Below are 20,627 nucleotides of genomic sequence, written 5' to 3' on the forward strand. Positions count from 1 at the left end.
ACCTCAAATTTTTTCCAGAATTTATTTCACTTCTATCAAACATAGGAGTTTCATGAAGAGATTCCGATGAGAATGACAAAATTTTCAGAATCCAAATAGTTTGGAGCTCGCCTTTATTTACACTAATCTTGCTTCTTCTATTTTCAATATTTTTCATCTCACCAATGATATTTCCTGTTGATGCATCTTTGAGGTCATATAAGATGCTGAAGATGCAGCGATTTAATTTTAATTATACATGTTATTTACTATCTAATATTGCTTCGATTTGATAATGATTTTGCACCTAGCTGCGCCTGCGACCTCGATTTTCCCCCTTTGCCGTGTTTTCATGTAATAATCATCCATTGCTGATCAACTTACAATCTATCGTTCTAGTTGAAGAGGCACATTTTTGTGTGTACATCGAGTAAATAATTAGTGCGATATCGATGATCGTTAGTTCACCCACATGGCACACCGTTATTACAACGTACACAATACAGATAGTTTCTCAGTTTCACAGGAAAAAGAAAATAGATTTTGTTTGAACTGTTCTAAGACACAGAATTATCCATGACAGCGATGCTACGTTTAACAGTTGCAGCCAAGGATAGACGAGACTTTCTTTCCTCGTCAAGTTGTTTTGTTAGAAGAACCATCTGCGATTGCAGGTCAATAATTTGCTCTTTCAGAGTATTAACCGTCTCTGATAAGGTCCTGAAATCAAAAAGTAAACAGATATGAGTTATGATATTGAAACAATCGCGTAAAATTGGATAACAGAGTTGTCTGCTCAGCAAAATGATGCGTATATGTATGTTCACATATTACGCATTGTGTACTCCTCGTCGAGTGATTCTTGAAAACAAAAGTCGATCGGAAGAGATGGTTCAAATCGTTGTTTGTGGTAAAGCTTGTGAACAAAAACGGTGGAATTTACATCCTAAGCATCTTTGATCTTTGAACAAAAAGGAATATGAACAAGAAACTAACAAATTGCAGGATTACGTACCTGTTTTCATTTGCATCCCAATTTCCAATTCTATTATGCACTATCGACATTCTATCGCAAGGTTTATGGACTGCCTCGCATTCTAGCATAGCTGAAATTTACATTTCATTAATATTCAAAGAACCACCGCTTGCGATCGAATGATATAATAATTAGTAAATCAATGTATGATCCGAAAATAAATTTGGACCTTGTCGTTTTATTTGTGATAATGAAAAATAAAAGGTTGCATTAAGGGTGGGTATCGTATCACGTAATCAATGATGACTAAAGCTGGTCAAATCATAAAACATTCTGAAAATAATCGCTACCACTACAAGATTATTAATAATGCCAAACTTACAGATTAGAGACAGCAAGCTCAGGCACTGTTTGTCGACTACTTTCCATCACTCGGATATTTTAAGAACGACTTGAAATATCGACCTGCAATTTGGGACAGCTTTCAAGAATTTTCATCGTTCGGATATTCATTGGTAATAGGAGTTAAATTTCCACCCTTAATGAAAGCCGTGTCAATTACTTTTTTTTTCTGTTTTCCACATCTTCAGAAAGTACACTCCCTTCATTTCAAAAACATGGTTGAAAAGTAAGCTTACTTACCGGAATGTACTGTGAGTCGAGTATTGACGGTGGCACAGTAACCTTCTATAACTCTTAATATAATTGCATCTTCCTCAAAGAGGCGCTCATCTGAATGGGAACGTAAAAAAGAGGTCAAGTGGAAGGGTCGTCAATTGCATCCATCAATTTACTAACAATACTCACTACAAATTCGCACGGAACCAGCGGAGTCCGACAAATCCGTTTTGCCAAAGTTTTTATTGCAGGAATAAAGAGGAGGGGCTGGCCGCAGCGAGGCAAGAGACCAAGGTGCTTTAATCCCTGGTGAGTGGAAGTTCTCCATCCCCATCCGTATTTGTTTTCCATTCAGAAGTGGACTCACCTGTTACACAGAAAAATACCATTGATATTGACGTATAGGATCAAAAATTGGATGCGAAAAAACGCAGTTTGGATGGAAATGGGAGAATCTAATGGCTATTGGTGAAAACGGTGATAGCACTTCGTTTAGTAAGCATACACGCGCCAGTGTATTTTCTATAGTTAAACACGGGTCACTCTTTTAGATCTGGTAAGCATTGCATCGTTGATGGGTTTTTTGTTTTTCTAATGAGAGTTAAACGGACAGCACCAATCAGGTGTGGGAATACCTCTGGTAATAATATCGTTGCTAGTATAGGAGCTGCTCTAATGAATTTCATCGATGTAACGAATAAAAAAAAATGAAACTATCAAGTACTGCATTTGTTAGTGTAAAAACTATAAAATACAAAGCAACAGCATACTTCACACAACATGGCTGTGAAATAAGCGATATTTATTCGTCATAATTAATTAGTATTAAATAACTGCCCAATGGTTATGATCGTGTGTATGGTAAAACAGCCATGCCATGGAAGCTTGCCTTGTTCTGTGTTCTCGGAGATTGGGATTTTTTTTTTGAGCCACCAGTGTGCGTACAATCCTGATGTATAAATTTGTTCTGGTTGTTGATCCTCGGCTTTTTGATGCCGATGTAAGTTTCCCCTTCGAGATTTCTTCACGATATTTTCATGTGTTCTCGGTATAGGTTCGCTCAGATGTTTCTCATTCACAGCTCTGATAACAAGCTCTGAAGTAACGACCGGGTTTTTATCACACCTTCTCCTTGGCTCGACCTTCGATCTTGCGTCGATAATTCCCTCAACGCTACAGTTATTTTTACAACCTAATTCGGCTACAGGGTTGGCTGACAGGTTGGGGTTGAGTTTTTCAGAGGAGGAAGGATCGCGGAGGCTTTCTCTGGGTGTTGATCCAAATGGGGAGGAGCAGATGCATTGATGCTCGAATTTATTTTCGTCATTCTCACTTTCGCTATGGGACATTCTCGCCACGTCTGTTTCACCTTTACCACGACTGTGCCTAAATGAGTTTAACTCCGAAGAGTTGAGATGGTAACTATCTGCCATGCCTGAGTCCGAAGAACGTGGGGAAGTGCTATGAAACCCAGGGGGCTGGTAATCTGAATCATTACCGCAAGCTCCCTTGTTCTCAGGTCGCCTTTCAGGACATAAATTGTTTTCAACTTCGTTATCTTTCTGAAACAACTCTGTTCTTTTCCAGTTTTTCATATTAGAATTCCAGCAATCACATCTTTGTTCTTTGCAGTATTTTTCCTGCTTCCAAGGTCGTTCAGACATGACGGAAATTCCTCCGACCGGAGATTTACAAGAGGCAGATTTAGATATTGAGTCGGGCACACTTCTACTGGTTTCGAATCTCAACTGTTCAAGCTCAGGTATGCTTAAATCATGACAAACAAAAGATGACGAGCTCTCCGTACCCACGTCATTAAAGTTATTAACTATTCCAGACTCTTCCTCATTTTCCCATAGTTTATACGTTACGTCGAGTTTTAAACTGGACTTGTGCCGCGGCTGGTGTCTGATAAAAATGGAATTACTGTCCGTTGATCCGTCATCGGAGCAGCCGTCGTACCGCGATGGATAAATAGTGTAAGTAACTGTGCACTTTCGCATTTTGACATTGCTCAGGTCAGGTTGACAGATATATTGGAAATAGAGCAATTTTTTTAGAAGTTCTGTATAAATCACTTTTCTCCGCACAAGTTTTGCAAAATATCTCGATAGACGAACGTATGGAAGGGACGGATAACTCACGTGCGATGTCGTCGGAGATTTTGTTAGACCGTTGTGCTGATCTTGCGTCAGATATTCTATCCACTGTTGTCGCTCTTCTCGACTCGGGCAGACGGCGAGAATACTTTCAATCATTGGACCTGAGGAAAGTTCAGACCATAAGAGGCCCCGTACACAGAACAGAAATTTCTACGGCTAGAGAACCAAAGAGAAAATATTTCTTTGCTTACCTGATATTTCAAAACCGTTTTTCATCTCCTCGGTATCCTCGATTTTCGTCACGCTAATTCCGGTCAACGGAAGCTTTCCCTGAAAAAGAAGGTTTCAATGTATCCATTGAACGGTTCAAGTTCCTTGAAAAAAAGGAACGACAATACCTCATAAATAAAAGAACTCATCCTCTGACTGGTACTGAGAACTAGAAGTGTTGTAGAGAAGAGTACAAAGTATCTGTCCCTGCGTTCGATTCCTGTAGCTAAGATAACGGGTCCAACGTAAATTATGTCACCCAGCGAGTGGAGATCTTCTCCTTCCCAGCCTTTAATTCCCCCAGCAAGTACAGTGATTGCCAACTCCTTCTGTTTTCTTATTGCACTACACCTTTCCTGTAACATCATTGCAAAGTACAATGCGATTGACAAGTTAATGTTTAATCATATCGAAAAAAACGCTCACTGTGATTTCTCTGTAAACTGAAACACTGCGTTGTGTATCTCCCCTGTCAGGGTGATTTTTCTCCATGTGTCTTTCAAGCTCCTGCAGCATGGCGGAATATTTTTCCAACCGGCGAAACGGCTTGCTGAGTCCTGTTGTGAGTACAAGAATACCTGGCGAAACAGCCCCGCTACGTTCCATAAACTCGTTTAATTCATCCCTAGAATAGATATTGACAAGATCATACAATCTACGTAATTTTCAAGCCTAGCTTTTGCTTGGGACAAGCATAAGACTTACCTAAATCTATCCAATATGCAGACTGCCCGTGGATGAGAAGAGCAGTAAGTTGCATGGACGGACTGTAGCCTCGGAGCAAGAGCTAGAAAAAGACTACCAACTCTCGCGTCTGGACTTTGCAGCGAAGAAGCCTCTAAAAGGGTGAGCAGATGCTGATGGACTTCCAAAACATCGAGCATATTGCCGATTAGCTGCTTGTACTCATCTCTTGTTAAACTAGGGTGAAGAAAAATTTTTAGCATAACTTTATATCGCTCAATATCTGGATATACTCACATACTAGATGTTTCTAGGGGCTGCAAAAAGTTGTTCACCAGACCCTGGAGTTCAACTACGTTTACTCTCTCTGATTCTATTATGTTGGTGAGAACGACGCCACGATTTGCTTTCTGTTGCACCAATAACTCTTGATTCACTTTTTCAGGTGATAATTTAATCGGAAGGTGGCTATTCTCTGTGAAGAAAGAAATAAGTTCACAAACAAACGGTAAGATTTTATCACAGACATTATTCACCTGGAATTTTATAGTCTTTGACATAGTTTGATGGAAACCAGCCAGTTTTATCCTGCAATGTGCCCTCCCACCACCCACCATCATCCATCTGAGTTATCGTAATTATGTCACCTTTCCTGAAGCATAACTGAATGGAAACAATTTTTTAAAGAAGAGTATTTAAATTGAGGATGACGAAACACATCAGATAAGACGTCTCACCTCATCGTTGTTCTTTCCCTTGAATGTGAACAGCGCTACTACAAGCTTTGGATGGTCAACTTTCGACATTGCTCAACGATTTGTGCAGTTGCTGTGAAATAAGGAAAACATTGGTTCTAGATGAAATCATGTGTTATTGTGTACAGTTTGACACTAGCTAACCTGCTTTATTTTGAAAATGATGAACTCATATGCGGATATACAGAGCAGGTACGAAATTAGCTATTCTCAGAATATGACGGAAATTCATAAAATTGTAACACTGCATAAACTATAGATATAGACATGGCTAGATTGAGGTTACATTGTTGATACACGTAAAAATAAAGTACTTCTATGACTGGTTTTTTCCGTCGAGATTTGTAAGGGTTAAAATTAAGTAATGGTCAATTTCTGAGCTCACCCTCGTCACGATAACAAATAATTGACATCCGATTATACTCTGCGATCGTTGTTGACTTCCTGGCGAGGTTTGTCTTCTTTTCAAATTCACACTTGAATTCTTTGATCCCGGGGTACCGAGATCACCGTGGACACTGACGATATTCCCATTTCAATCGTACACTCAGTGTGCTAATTAAAAATCAAATGACAAATGCCCAAAACTGGCCTAATCAGTCTGGCTTCAGCGAGAACTCGACAGCGCCATTTTATGAAAAAATTCTTCACCCGCAGGAAGTTGAAGCACGTGTCTATTTTTAGAGCCACAACCCTTTCGTCACCGCCCGACGATCCCCCCATTCCAAATTTATGTAGATGATAATGATAATACTCGTACAAATATCAAACGAACAATTCAAATTCTCAATTTCCATCTGAAGTAATTGTTAGCGAATTTGAACAATTTAAATACTTGCCCTGCTTCTCTCGCGCCAATTTTGCAATTCAAACGTGTCTTCAGAATCAAAGGGGTCGATATCCACGGAACTCTTGAGTCCTTCGTAATTCGGCTTATTTATTCCATCATAAACACGAAATGGCAAATTATAGTTACAAAATTAGCTAGTAATGAAACGAAATCAGAATTTTTCTAATGATGAGGTTTCAAGCCACATAATTGCTTTATAAAAAGAATCTTCGCTCACAAATATTAGTTCCATACTTTCGTCTCTTCCCTTCTGACATTTCATGATATTGCCTATCGCATATAGGTATGTAGTAATAAGTAATACAGATATGTAGGTCGAAACTCTAAAATATCACATAAAAAAATATCCATATAATATTTATAAATATATGTATGTATAAGTATAATAGAAATTAGGATAATACAATTATTAGTCTTCCAAATTTAGGCATTCCAAGTTGGAGAGTCTACGACCGATTGTTTCTCGTTTCTTTTCCTGCTCCAAAATAGTTACATGGGATATTGGATAGCAACTTATCAGAGAAGGCGTAGGTCAATACGGCAGTAATAAGCCTTTTTTCTAATAACTATCACAATCTAATGGTAAACACAATAAATTACGTTCATTTCAGTAACTCAACTCACTCGTCAAACTTTTGGCATCCGTCAATGGACGATTCCTTATACCAATCATCCCTGTAGACGTTTATCAGTTGCGCTTTTTCCTCCAGAGCACTGTATGCTACAACATATTGCACTTAGAGTCACTTAAATATACCTAGGTGATCATCTAGATTACCGTCGGCCTCTATGATGATACAATTAATCTCTTATTTCTTTTTAATTATTTCGCAAACTTTTAGACTTTTGAGTTAGCGTCACGCCACGTTATTCTAGACTGCATTCTTAAACTGTTCCTAGGGCTTTCTTCAGGCTCGTAAGCTTGATTAACAATTCCTGGATGTCCTTCAAAAACCTCCTTCACAGAAATCTGGCTACTTCTTGTGGGCCTTGGCTGTATACCGAGGGGATTCCCAGCCACCCCATAAATATTGTTAGCTCCCAACGTCTGCATTTGTGATTTCTTCCGCTCTGCCATGATGCTGTTTCTACGGCCTTCAAATGCCTTGAAAGCTTTCGTTGACCTCCTCGTAGACATGTTGCGGGGCAATCCTAAAGTACGTAATTGAAAATTTTCAAATTCCAGCGAGTAAGAGTCCGTGACTCAAAAAAATGTATCGATATCTTACCAGAGCCTTCAGCCATGCTGAAAAATCTCTGCCGGAACGCAACGTCCAAAGTGTTGATGGCCTGCGTCTTTCGCCGGCTCTTCTCCAGATTACGAATTGTTTTTCTTCGACCTGGGCCGCTTCCACTACCCTCGTCGTAGTCACCCTCCATTCCATCTAACCGTTGAAGATCTCTAACTATTTCAACAGCATGCTTGCTCAGCAAGGCTTCTTCGGAAAGATCCTTTGCCTATTGATGAAAAATAAATAAATAAGAATAACAGATAAATGACCGAATTCAAGTTGTGCTCCAACCTTTTTGCAGCAATACCAATCCAATGTTGTGCTGGCAAGAATATGAGCAAATGTGCCAAAGCGATGGAACAACATTGCGGTAAACTGGATGATGAGAATCAAAGCAAAAAAGAAGACGAAAACAAGACCAATGGGCTCGATCTGCAGATATTCCTTAGTTATGTGTACCTGTAACGAATAAAAACAGATGCGTGTTAATTTTCGGTTAATTAAAGACAAATCTGTGCGGAATACATAGACCACAAGATCCTGGCATACATGCAATAAACGTGTATCAAGTTAGACACAACGGATCCTCCTCGATTAAAAGTATTTGTAAAACAGTTATTCGGTTTATTGATTAGACAATTATTGTCTTTGGTGTTTTGTCTCCTGCTTTGACATTGTGTTTCGACGAAGAACGAATGTCTTCGAGTAAGTAGACGAGGAGTCTCTGAAAGTTGATTATTGACCAGGTGAACATAGTACGCACGGAATTAAAAAAAAGTGATGTTATTGACGGACATTTTCAAAGTGATTATTATATTTGCGTGAGCAAGTGCAATCAACACCACATAGCAGCCATGCTAGTGTAACTCATTCTCAGATTTGAAATAAAGCATCCTCATAATAAATGTATTTAGAGTTCTCCATGCATAAATAAAAATGGGAAAAACTATCGAGAAAAAAAAGTCTGAGAAGTGAGTTACACTGGAAGTTAGTCCCGGGCTGAGAGGCACCCGGAGCACCGGTACCTCTGAGGTTTCCTCTATGTAGGTGATGTTTGTCTTGACCCCTAGGGGCCATACAATGTGGAGCTGGTCTTTGTTCAATTGCAGTAAAAATACAATCAGAATGAAGAGAGCGTTGAACATAAAAAATGCAAACACGCTTTTGTTCCGTAGTTCTATCAGGTCTGCAGCGATACGAGCCTGGGGGATATAAAAAAGACAAAGTGTTATTCTAATAGAAAAAAGCCCCACGGCCATCACCGACTTTGTTCACAGAAGCTCACTACTTGGATTGAGTTAGAAGGAGGTTCGTGAACTTGTCGGTGAATCCCGTGGAGCGGTAATTACCTCCTGGGAACTCTCGTCGTAGGAAATATTGGTCTTGATGCCAAAGGGCCATTTAATGTGGAGCTCGTCTTTGTTCAGTTGCATCAAGAAGACGATCAGTACAAAAAGGGCGTTGAGCATAAAGAACGCGAATACACTCTTGTCACGGAGGTCCTTTAAATCAGCAGCGATACGTGCCTACCACAAGTAGCAAATTGATTAATTCAAAAGACTCAAACCTCAGAAATTACCAGAAAATACCTTAAAAACCTGACAAGAACATGAATCAAGAAAAAAGAAAACGAGCGTAGGGTTGAGAGTTAAACAAATTTGTTAATCCATTGGTAAAGGTGATGGCTGATTTTATACCTTCTCTGCCTTGTCCTCGTCAATGGGGAATAGATACTTCTCCAATAAGTCTTTCCAGAATTGTTCCTCCTGAGGAGAGAGGAAATCAACTTCCCCTTTTTTCAATCCCTCATCCTCCAACCAATAAGGACTGACGAGGAACGTGCGTTCCCGATTAGCTTCCGTTGTTTGACTGACTGTAGTCTCCGTATCACTATCCTGATCCTCGTCAACCGGATTTTCTTCGATAGGATTCATGGGGTCAACAAATTTCGAACCAATAGAGGAGGGGCGCCTTCTCCCGGATGCATGGCCTTGGGGGTCGACGGCCCTGAAGCACAAAAAAATACTTGTATCTTTTAACACCTACAATATACGGCGAAAGGGCCTCGAGCAGTTTTTCAGATGAGGAAAGATTGATACATACTTTTCGATGGTATCCAACCGTTTACCCAGTTGCTCCAGGGACTCTGCGATAGCGACAAGCTGCTGTTTCTCATCTGAAGGTTTACCATGAGTGCAGAGCATACACTTGAACAATCCTGCGAGTGATATTTCTATAGATCCTTGATCATCGTTGTTGTTCCCATTGCCATTTTGAAGAAATCCAAGAAGTGATTTCTGTTTCGCGTTGCGTTTGGCCTCTTCTGCCTCTTTTTTTTCCTGTTCCAATTCCTGAGGGATCGCTTTTATTGAATTTTTCACCAAGTAAATGATCGCAAGTAATGGTGTTAGTCATTTCCTAGCTACCCAGACCACCAGGTATGGCAGAATGATGTCGTATGAGTAGCATAGTGTTTGTGAAATAATTAGATTACGTTGCTAAAGAAGTATTATTCACTGAATTATTAAGATGTTCGAAGTAATTACCGCTGCAGTTTTCTTGACGATTACTTCTCTGGTTCCCCAGGCGACATTGTTAAGATTTGTGATGGAATAAATCACTAGCAACATGTACATTGAAGGTATGGTGACGTAGTAGATTATACCGTAAATGATACATAAGAATTCTTGAGGGTGCATAAGTGCTGCTATCACCAGTTGACTGGTGATGAGGAAGATGAATAAAGTGCCAGGAGCCAACCATCCATCATCTTTCATTTGTAACAGAATAGCCACTAAGACCGCTATCATAATCAGCCCATACCCTATACTGATCACCGCTGCTGCAAAAAGCTGTGAAAATTTGTTAGTAGCCAAAGTAAAGGGGGATATCTTGTGTTAGAATATATCATCACCAGATGTACATCAAAAATCAGTAACAAAGAAATGTGTGACAATGATTAAGCGTTGGAGTGATTTTTAAATTAGAGACCCAATGCCCTGGACCTGACGAGTATGCTAGCACAATTATACAAACTACAAATATATAATGCAAAAGGCAGAGTTAGGAAAGCAGGATTTGAAAAAGGAAGACGAACCTTCTTTGTCTTTTTGACCATGACTTCTCTGGTTCCCCAGGTGACGACGTTGAGGTTGATTATAGAATATAGGATAAGAAGGAGGTACATTGAGGGGATAGAGAGAAGGTAGATTATTCCAGGAACGATGCACCAAAACTCTTGCGGATGTAAACAGGCTGCTATAAAAAAGGACCCAGACATTGCTATCAAGAAAATTGCTGAGGGAGATCCGACGCCGTCCTCTCCCAGCTGGAGAGCGGTACCAACAATCACAGCCATCATAATCATGGCATACCCTGTGGAAAGCATCTGGGCAACTAAAAGCTGTAAAGGCAAATAAAGTCACAGAAACAGGGACACACAATTACGAATACCAACAGGCATTGATGGTCGACGATGATAACGTTCTATACATAAAATAACGAATATCTGGTGGAGGATTAACTTACTTGAATGTTTGATTTACATGTAAAACAAACAACCATGAAAAGTAATATGGGAATTATGTTGTAGTAGAAGCTTGTCCAGTTGTCGATTCGAAAAGCTGCAACGAACGCCCCCACCAACATAAGGAATATCGTTCCCGGCCCAAGAATCGTACCACCTGTTAAACGCGGGTGAAAAATTTTTGAAAAAAATATCAGATAAATAATTAAAGTGAAAACGAGAAGCAGTTTCAAGAAGATTACTTACCCATCAGCAGAATCTGGTAGAATATATAAGGCAAAGATATGTTGTCGTTAATTTTTATAGTCCGTTTCGAATCCATTAGCAAATCCATAATATTGGCCATGGTGGAGGGTACCCACCGACGGCGTTGGTTGTAGAATTCGTTGAATCCTTCAGGTGCGTGGGTGTAAGCATCACTAGCAGCTGAATACTCGACCTTCAATAGATCGAAGAAATGTTTAGTCCACAAATACCTGATGTAATAAGAAGTATTTCTCAATATCCGCTGCAAGCTACCCACCCTGTATCCTCTCTGAAGAATTAGAGTACACAGCCATCGATCCTCGCCCTGATCGTACTGGACGTAGTGCCTGGCTTCGTCGGATCTTGTTGTATACTTCTTCATAACGTTATCGTCCATGAGTGCCTTACCTCTGAATAGAGAGAAACATCCAGGGCTACAGAGAACGCAACCGATCATGTGCTCTGTGGCTTTTTGCAGCCAATGACCAATCGCGTATTCAAACATCTGGTACCAGACCATGGGACCTATTACGGATACATCCAGTGTTAACAGAGTCCACTGGTAAGGATTTCAAAGATGAAAATATCCTCACCTGATCCAACGGGGTGAATACGACCACAAGCAGCACCAAGGTTCTTGTTCTTCTTCATTAAATCAATCAGAAGTTTTACAGCAGCAGGCTGGAAGTCGACGTCTCCATCAAGAGTCAGAAGGAACGTGTTTTCAGCAATAACTTCTTTCCGGTCGACGCTGATGGGTAGTTCCATGAGTCGGTGGCCAAGGAGATAGTACATGTACATCACCTGTGAAAGAAGAGTAGAGACGTGAAGACAGGTTGGAATGAGACTGGTCCAAGGGGTGGTCTTTTTTTACAGTCTCTTCTCACCTGACTCCACCGTTTCCTGTGCCGGATCTTGCTCTTATCCTTAAGATGGGCAATCATTTTAGTTTTACCCGGCAGAGTCCAGACCAGTCGCCCTCCGTAAGGAGTGGGATATTTTTTAGGAGCTCTGACGTGCATTCTTGTCTGATGGATGTCAGACGCAGCCTCGTCGAGAGTATCGACGAGCAGTTTCACAAATCTATTTACCTGGGATTCGTTTTCATCGTGATCTGATATCTCAAAGGCATCGTCGAAGAATATGTGAGCTGAACAACAGGGTTTGAATTTTATTTTAAATAGAATAAAATTAGCGAGTCAATTTTACGACTAAAGTACTTACTTTCGAACTCGTAGTAGTCGGGATCTACAACTTTCAGGTATTTTTGAGCTACCCTTCTCGCGCATTGATCTTCGTCAAGCCGCAAAATGCTTTTCAAAAATTCCACCATCTCCTCTTTATTCTCGTGCCACATGGTCGCGCAGGCATAGATCCTTGTCACCAGGTCACTATTTTTTACCGTTGAAGGCGGAGTTGCGGATCCATCCGTCTGCTCGTAAATTGTCTCATAGTCCCCGTCTCCTTTCTCTTTTTCAATCTCCGCTAAATCCTGGAAAAAAATCGAATGATTCAGGACTCACGTAACTCAGAGCAGGAAATGAAAAAGACTCGTAGCTCTGTTAAATTATTGCCTACCTCCACAGTCACTTCAGGTTGGTCGTCACGTTTTCTATTCAGCCCCATGGACTGGTCGATAAGAAGTCCGTCGTACATTGGAGCGACAAAAAGTTTTTCTGTAGAAGCAAGCCGCTCACATTTGGGAGTCCATATATGTAGGGTGATCCACGTTTGCGAGAGGAGCCAGAGTAACCATACCCAAGCGTATTGTTTTGATATAAAATCACTGAGGAAGTATAAGGGTGGAGACTCATAGAACAGATAATCTGGAATGGTCCCGTGAAAGAAGCATGGATCTCCATTACGAAGACCACAGGCAGCGATCAAAAGTGAGATAGAAACAGGGATGGTCAGATTAACAGGGAACGCGTAGCTGAATCCCTGAATCAAAATCTTGCAGGCGAATTTCCCTGTGGAAAATTAAGCACTCTTGGTAACGAAATATCCAATTTCAACGAGCTCTGATTTCACTTCTTGTTCTAAACTTACCAAAAACATAAGCAAAGTAAGCGCAAAATATTTGAATGAGGAGCACGTAAATCGGCGTATTAGAGTTAACATTAATCGTCTCGGTCTCTCCGTTGGGTAAGACATCGGAGAGATCAGGAATAGTTCCTCCGCCGATGGTAGACTGTACCTCGGTGATGGTTATAGTGTGTTCACCAAAAGCGCTACCAAACATGGTGAATAGGTGGCTAACCGTATTGCCCTTTGCTTGCAGGACTATCAGACTGCTCATAAAAAATGCTATGATCTTCCATAAAGCGACAAAGCTGTACGTGAAGTATCTGGTCATTTTCATCTCTTCTTTAACTCGTCCCAAAGATTTTATGATCCCTGAATAAAAATGAAATAAGAAATTAATTACATTGATGAATACTTGACAGTCTCATACCACACAGTAATCACTCACCAATTGGGCTTTGAATAGAGACATAGTTTTCCCACCAGCCACATGAAACACATATTAAAGCAACAGGGATGAGCCACAGAGAGGCATTTGAACTGTTCAAAAGTGGCCAGACGACAAATGCCGTCGCCTGAGCAGCCAGGGCGGCAAGGTCAACCAGAACAAGAACAAAACGCCTCGACTCGTCCCTTTTTTTATTCCGGGAGAGAAGCCCTGGAATATTTTTTAAATTGTTTAGTATATTTTTTAATAACTTTCTTATCCACACATAGGGCTTTCTACGTCAAAACGAAGAGGTGGTAATTTACTGGTATGCGATTGCCTTCAAAATTTTTGTGAATCTAGTTTTTCCAAACCAGATTCTTATGTATTTTTGTTTAAAAAATCTGAATCTGAGAGCCAAATTGATTTATCCATCTGATTGATCGAGTTATCGCCAATTTAGCGTTCCAAAATGTAAAACATCAAGGATATCTTGATGGAATTATTTTGTCTCAACCGGAAATTTTAGATTTTAGGCAATCGAAGACCAGTAAGTTGAAATTTCATCGTCTTGACGTGGAATGCCCCATATATATATATGTTTCGGTTACCCACCGAGTAGACCAGGCACAAAGCAAACACAATTCGTTAACATGGCACCCTGCACGACGTCCAAGTCCGGCAAAATGCTCATGAACATTAGAGCGAGTCCTACGACATGAAAAGTCTCCATAACAAAGACAAGCAGAAAGTGGCCCGCCGGAGGCTTTTTCATAGACTTGAAAAAACAGATTCTGATGCTGCGAATTAATGTCCCAATCTCTGGGACAGAAAACGCTATGATTATGCACCATATCCATGCTATTCTTTCCTCCTCTGGTAGCGTCACTACGAAGGTTTTGTCCCTCCCTAAAAAGGATGCAACGTATAATAAGACAAAATGCTACGAATATTTTGAGTAAAATAATAATCAAAGGTTCTCAGATGTTCACAGGTTCTTCGTGATGAGATTCTACCCACCCAGCAGCTTATTGCAGTATAAAATAGTCTTGTCAGCCCTGAGTTGCGAGGTCATGAGGAGTATAGTGCCCTTGGCTATAACTCCGCTACCAAGAACAATAACGAATACCAAGAGGTATACGAATACTTTCGTTATCTGTACGGTGACTTCTAAACATTTTTGATTCGTCATGGATCCCGAATCAATTTTTGGTGGGGGGTTGCGGAAGACATCCCATCCCTTGGTCTCCGTCACAGTTCTTTGGCTGTATGAATTGACATCAAGAGGATTAACATCTGTTTCGATTGAAAAATATGCAGGAGATTCGATTTCTTTACGCTCACCTCGCCGCGTACTCCTGTCCTGTTAAAGGGGTGCTTTCATCGTCTGAGAAATCATCAGGGCCAACGGCACCCGGCCCGGGTACTCCACCGTTTTGATTTTTCATCATCCTGCTGCGGTCGATGGTTGACTGAAAATATAAACGCATGTGAGTCTAGATGAGATTCTTGTTATTCCCGACGCGACTCCTGAGGTCATTCCCATTCCCTGAGAGTCTCAAGCTTGAGTCAGGACTGCATTTTGTGGAAGGACAAAGAAAGGCGACAAACATTTGTGGGTGGAAGACAAGAATCGTCGGACTGCAGTCCCTGAAATATTGGTATCCGAAGGAACGTGATACAACCGTAAGAATATGAGTTGCTCGAGTGTAAAAATCCTGTTTGAAACCCGATCGACATCAAACCACGCGAAGTTGTTCCGCATTTTATCGAATTTTTTATTTTTATTTCTACAGACGTCTTTGTCCCTGGGTAACGCCCGGTGATCTACACCGCGCCTCGAGTCTCCTCATTCTGGGTCCGGCTCCTCGTTCTCTCTGCACGAAACGTGTGGCGCGTGTGGAAAGTGAAAGGAACAAGATAACGTGGCAAGGACGTCGGGTGCAGCCTTGCCAGTTGGCGGTTCCCCAACGAAACGACCCGCCCTGGTCACGCACAAGACGTCGGTCTCCCTTCGAGTACCTTAAAATAAACCTCTTCGTTCCGTCCCCAGAAACGATTCCGAGTGGAGAATCGAACGGATAGAGACCTTCGCGGATCTGTGCGGGGTTGATACTATCCGGCCTTGACGATCCGCGCTTCGAATTCCGCACGAAACTGTCAGCATATTTTATACTCGGAAAATATATCAACCTCACGCGTTGAAGTCTCCCAACTATTCGTAGACGCGTATAGGATACCTGAAGTACTGCAGCTATTATCTGCCCGTTGTTAAATTCGCCCTCGCGAAAGTCATTTTTCACTTTCCCTTTGGTATTATAATAGCTTATACCAACGGCATGACTCGCTCCAGCAAACAGGTTTTAGTATAATAATATATATACCGGTAAAAGTTTTATACCATGTCTATAGGTATAGTTTATCCTCTCGCATATCTCGAGGGTTTTTTTAGTTCGTATTATATTCTTTGTCTCTGAAACATTCGATCGTTACATATTGTAAATAATCTCTTGACTGACCAATTTATCATTCATTGTTGTAGGAGGAGTATATAAATTACGTGGTTAACGTTCATAACGTTATTTCAACAACGTTGTACCTTTACAATGCTACCTTATAAATATTCCACGAAGAAAATTTTTACTTCAAAAATTTTTATCGCGTGAGAATTAAAATTTACATGCACGGTTATACTATACACGTAATTATGCCTCATTGTTAATCTATTTTAACAACATTCTGATCCGAAATGGAATAATTTTGATTTCAAGAGCGTAGGTAATACACGATTAGTTCGTTATCGTATTACAATGAAAAAAAAAGGAAGAAATTATTGAACAAAATTAATGTCTACGTTCAAAATCAAACCTGATTTTCGATCATTTTCTTGATACAAATTTAGCCTCGCGTTAATCTTTTCGATAGCATGACGACGTTGATACAAAAATCAGACATATGCGGTGACGTATAACTTAATTTATATATCTTATCTGTTGATTAGACAAACAATAATATATATATGTGATAAAAAAGGAACAACAGATCGTTAAAAATCGAACGTATCGCTTTATCACAGCGATTCAAGCGAACATCCCGATGTGGGGTGTCCAAATATACGTCGGATCGTTTAAATTCCAATAGGTTTTTTTTTTCTCACTGTTTTTCTACCGCAGAAACTACTCATCGAATGTAATGTCGTTTTGGTAGTCACATTAACGACGATATCAATCGGCATTGGAAGAAGGAAGCGTGTCCCTGCTGACATGAGAAAATCGTTGCGAAATATTCTTCACGTTATAAATATAACATTGGTATATAACTGCAGGGTAAATTCCTCCCGTCTCTTATACATAATGGAAAACTGAGTCAGGCAAAGAAGAGCGTCCGGCTTCGATTTTCGCAATGGTCCAGCGATGACTGTTTTGAAAACTCATATAGTTGCACTCCAGGATGCGAAGAATATTCACCGTATTCATTGGATTCCATAACTCAAATATACGATCCGATTCGTCGGTTGGATGAGCTCGTTAATTGGGTGCACGAAAAAGAGAATAATTGAGTAAATAAATAAAGCAACGAGGAAAATAGGTACGAATTTATATCGTCACCGCAAAACCGACACATAAAATTTATCTTATCTCGTACACGGTAAATCCTCTATCATAAATCCGAATCAATTGAGGGAGGGCCATCGGCAGCAATGTAGAGAAGACGATGATGCCACATACCTATCTGTACGTAGTTATAAGAAATCTTTTCGGCTATTGCAGAACTAGTAAATTTGTAAAAAGATGATGGTACGTTGGGCAAGTTGTGATTCGGATAGCAAAAATTCGATTTATATAATCGAGGTTGTTTCTCTGTATACTGATTATAGAAACCATGAGCATTCATTAACCCACACGTATACAGCTACTTAATTTTTTGCGACATCTGAGCCCATTCCAATACGATAAAATTATTCCACTAAAAATATAGATAAGAATCAATCGAAACATTACATTTGTATTCATCCAGCGATAATAATCAACGTAATACGCCGTTTTTCACGTGTAAATTTTTAAGTTAGATAATTTTACCAAAAATAATATAATGAAATAATTCATTTTTAGAGATCTTTATCATTTCTATCGCCCAATTGTTGTAATCAATATTATGAGGATATCCACTTATAAAGTTCCACTGCCAATGAAACAAATTGTATACTACAAAATAGATTTGGGATCCGAAATGAAATTGGAAAGAAAAAACCGTAAAATCAAAAAATTAAAATTCGTACAGCTGCTTTTATCTATTATAGCGCAATGGTCGTTAATGCAAATTATACTTTTTATTTATAAAATTTATAGCGTAAACTACAATTTACCGAATAAAATACAAATTTCAGCCTTGGGCCAGAGCTCCCACTGTTTAAGAACGTTCTCTTCATCCGCATGATCTTAGAGCGAAGGGGAACTTTATAGCTATAGGTATAGCTTTGACATAACGGAGCAAAAATAATTTAACACCGGAAAAATCTTTGCAGTGAATTAAAAATAAAAAAATAGTCCATGATTCCCAATAAGTATTCTCATTATCATAATACAATACTGAATACAATACTTTGGATCGCTATGTCAGGTCTTTAACATAACGGAGCTACGATAATTAACACCCGAAGAAACATTTTAGCAAAATAACAATAAAAAAAAGTTCACGGTGTCCGATAAATATATTTATTATCATGATACCGTAGATCTCGGTGTCAGAGTATATCCCTCTGAATTTATACGATAAGAAATTCTTGTAATTACATAGTAAATACGTAGATAAATAAATATATATATAAATATAATTAGTTCAATTTTTTTTAACCGCATTCATAAAATAGACGGGGATCAGTGTGACGTTATAGTTCTATCGCTCTATTTATAAAATGTGACTTTGTGCACAGCTGCTTGAGCAGCTTTCACTCTGTCAGAACTCCATAATTATCATTATTATCAGATCGATCATTCGAACTAAGAAATCAATTCGAACATATCGAACGATCAGTGTGGACGGTAGAGGCTAACAAAAACAAATTAGATTAATAGATCAATAAATAAATCAAAATAAAAATTCGCATTTCAACCCCTAAAATGCGCCTAATAGATTGCAACCCGAATTGCAATGCGGCTATTGGAAATTGTTGGGTTCTTTTACGTTTATCCTTAAAATGAATTAGGTACCGTAAGTATAAATAAGCATACGGTATCCACGCGCTGTAGACATTGTATAACGATATTTGTTAATAAATAAACGGATCATTCGCAAGCCTGCAGTTTGAAACGGGGAGCAAGGTAATACGAATGATAATAGCCGACGACTTTCTCTAGGAAATATAGATGACAGTAGATACGAAACCGCGATGAAAAACACCTAATCAATCTAACTTTGCGATCTGATAGTAACGAACAATTTTTTAAAAATCGTTCGGATAAAACAGGATCGAACTAGCTATGTCGCTTATAACTTTTAGCGTGCCGATCACGACGATACGAGGATATAAAAGAATTTATCAAATCTACCGTTAAAAATACACATATGTAAACGCATACGACACGGACGGATGGATGACCAAAGGCACGTCAGTTTTACTAAGAGTGAAAATTATTCGGAACCCCATGCCATACCGGTAGTTTGAATTTTGTAGGACGAAGACGTCGCCCACGCCTTTCAAATACAGTTATACATATGGGTATACATTTATATATCTATTCACCTATGGACAAGGTGAATTTCCTTTATTTTTCGCGAGGTCAACGACGCTGATAATCAGCTTCTAAGGGCTCTGGGAAATTTATCTAATTTAGTGACGTTGTTGACGCACTACCTGATGAGATAGCAATCGAAACTGATCAAAGATATTTTTTCGAATAGAAATCGTGGTTTTCTGTGAACTCTGGAAGATTTCTTGTAGAATCCTATAGGCTTGCGAAAAAATGCCCAGTGGCTAATTATCATACTGTGTTGCAACTTCTCAGACTGACACAAGTTTTGACAGTTCGGTGACTCGAACAAAACTGGCCCGATGAAATCACCGAAATATGAGGAAATTCCAGCCGAATTAATCGCGATGACTCTTTCTCTATATGGAGGACGTTCAGAAGGTTTGTCAACACCCGATGGATCATCGCTAATAATTGTTATTCACCGATCACGATTCTATGCATTAAAATACCCGAAGATACCGCAACGCTATGTACGTTACATCCGTTCTTTGATAGTAAGTTGATTCGCTAAAGGAGTCTGTTAGAAAGTAGACTAGGGCATGGATTGTATGCAAAGAGAACATGAACGGTAGCTAACAAAGTCTCAACTTCTTGCTTCTTGCGATTGCAAGAAAAAATTCAAAGTAAATCAATTATTGTAATAAATAATAATTGCACATACCAACTGTTATCTGGAGCCCTCCGGTTATCCAATTACCAGGAAATCACCTTGGGTATATCGCACATCTCGATAACTTCGAGGCACTTGAATACCACTTGGTCCCTTATTTCAGTTTTGAATTTCCGCTTCCTCGGAGACGTATTTTTTTATGTACTTTATCGGGGCTTCAAGATGAGGACAATTTTACCGTGGAATTAGGGAGAACGTTTATATTTCAGTGGGTTCAACTATTTTATAGGTAGTAGATATTGAAATCACTGAAATTGTGAAAGCAGAATTGAATATAAAGTAACGCGAGGTACCGCAATACTTTGGGTATGTGTGCCGGGGGCCACTGGCCAGAGACTGGTCAGAGATCCCGCGCTGCAGGGCCGTCAGATACTTTCACGAAGGTGCGGTGGGATTTGATTGGTTGAATGACGTCACTCGAAGATCTGTTATATCAGAAAATAGCGGGGAAGGGATTTTAAACCCGTATAAATGTCACATACTTCGGAAAGTTCGATTCACCGCGCTCCGATCA

At 39.7% G+C, this 20,627-nt stretch overlaps 2 protein-coding genes and 1 long non-coding RNA gene across 12 annotated transcripts; 1 reads left to right on the plus strand and 2 right to left on the minus strand.

Annotated features, from left to right (window-relative positions):
• Positions 1-96: 96 nt before the first annotated feature.
• LOC105691863 (rho guanine nucleotide exchange factor 7) lies at positions 97-6,055 on the minus strand. 6 transcript variants are annotated; one of them, XR_007277751.1, is made up of 14 exons: positions 5,770-6,055; positions 5,367-5,457; positions 5,166-5,292; positions 4,927-5,104; positions 4,651-4,866; positions 4,372-4,570; positions 4,074-4,301; positions 3,927-4,005; positions 3,718-3,836; positions 1,763-1,940; positions 1,598-1,687; positions 1,338-1,420; positions 995-1,085; positions 649-699 (listed from the first exon to the last, which is right to left on the minus strand). XR_007277751.1 is itself a non-coding variant. In XM_012410634.3 (13 exons), the coding sequence occupies exons 2-13, from the start codon at positions 5,433-5,435 to the stop codon at positions 537-539; spliced, it is 1,737 nt and encodes a 578-aa protein (XP_012266057.2). In that variant the 5' UTR covers positions 5,436-5,457; positions 5,770-6,055; the 3' UTR covers positions 97-536. The 6 variants fall into 6 exon arrangements, 4 of the variants coding, with proteins under 4 accessions (XP_012266057.2, XP_012266059.1, XP_012266060.1 ...); XM_012410634.3 differs by lacking the exon at positions 1,338-1,420 and having other exon boundaries at positions 97-699; XM_012410636.3 differs by lacking the exon at positions 995-1,085 and having other exon boundaries at positions 487-699.
• On the plus strand, positions 943-2,293 carry LOC125500382. Of its 2 annotated transcripts, none has more exons than XR_007277755.1 (3): positions 943-1,231; positions 1,340-1,470; positions 1,546-2,293. It is a non-coding gene; the product is annotated as an uncharacterized LOC125500382 (long non-coding RNA). The 2 variants fall into 2 exon arrangements; XR_007277756.1 differs by having other exon boundaries at positions 1,825-2,293.
• Positions 6,056-6,301: 246 nt separating the features above from the next.
• Positions 6,302-20,467, minus strand: LOC105691862 (chitin synthase chs-2). 4 transcript variants are annotated; one of them, XM_048653262.1, is made up of 20 exons: positions 20,105-20,467; positions 15,035-15,162; positions 14,711-14,955; positions 14,306-14,599; positions 13,712-13,921; positions 13,288-13,635; positions 12,817-13,208; positions 12,463-12,730; positions 12,126-12,388; positions 11,832-12,042; positions 11,516-11,763; positions 11,239-11,431; positions 10,995-11,149; positions 10,564-10,869; positions 9,570-9,817; positions 9,164-9,473; positions 8,492-8,668; positions 7,758-7,925; positions 7,464-7,692; positions 6,302-7,386 (listed from the first exon to the last, which is right to left on the minus strand). In XM_048653262.1, the coding sequence occupies exons 2-20, from the start codon at positions 15,139-15,141 to the stop codon at positions 7,073-7,075; spliced, it is 4,686 nt and encodes a 1,561-aa protein (XP_048509219.1). In that variant the 5' UTR covers positions 15,142-15,162; positions 20,105-20,467; the 3' UTR covers positions 6,302-7,072. The 4 variants fall into 4 exon arrangements, with proteins under 4 accessions (XP_048509219.1, XP_048509220.1, XP_012266053.1 ...); XM_048653263.1 differs by lacking the exon at positions 10,564-10,869 and adding an exon at positions 10,013-10,318 and having other exon boundaries at positions 20,105-20,466; XM_012410630.3 differs by lacking the exons at positions 8,492-8,668; positions 10,564-10,869 and adding exons at positions 8,816-8,992; positions 10,013-10,318 and having other exon boundaries at positions 20,105-20,463.
• Between the last annotated feature and the right edge of the window lie 160 nt (positions 20,468-20,627).

The sequence above is a fragment of the Athalia rosae genome, chromosome 3 (genome assembly GCF_917208135.1).
Source record: "Athalia rosae chromosome 3, iyAthRosa1.1, whole genome shotgun sequence".
NCBI lineage: Eukaryota > Metazoa > Arthropoda > Insecta > Hymenoptera > Athaliidae > Athalia > Athalia rosae.

Bases quoted from the DNA above. Each gene is read 5' to 3' on its own strand.
- LOC105691863 (XM_012410634.3), bottom strand. From the start codon at position 5,435: ATGTCGAAAGTTGACCATCCAAAGCTTGTAGTAGCGCTGTTCACATTC. The intron at 5,105-5,165 runs GTGAATAATGTC...CTTTCTTCACAG, and splicing joins CAAAGACTATAAAATTCCAG to AGAATAGCCACCTTCCGATT. The intron at 1,688-1,762 runs GTGAGTATTGTT...GTTCCCATTCAG, and splicing joins TGGTTCCGTGCGAATTTGTA to ATGAGCGCCTCTTTGAGGAA.
- LOC105691862 (XM_048653262.1), bottom strand. From the start codon at position 15,141: ATGATGAAAAATCAAAACGGTGGAGTACCCGGGCCGGGTGCCGTTGGC. The intron at 9,474-9,569 runs GTATGTATCAAT...TTTGTGCTTCAG, and splicing joins CGGTTGGATACCATCGAAAA to GGCCGTCGACCCCCAAGGCC. The intron at 8,669-9,163 runs GTATAAAATCAG...TATATCCCCCAG, and splicing joins ACGAGGACAAGGCAGAGAAG to GCTCGTATCGCTGCAGACCT.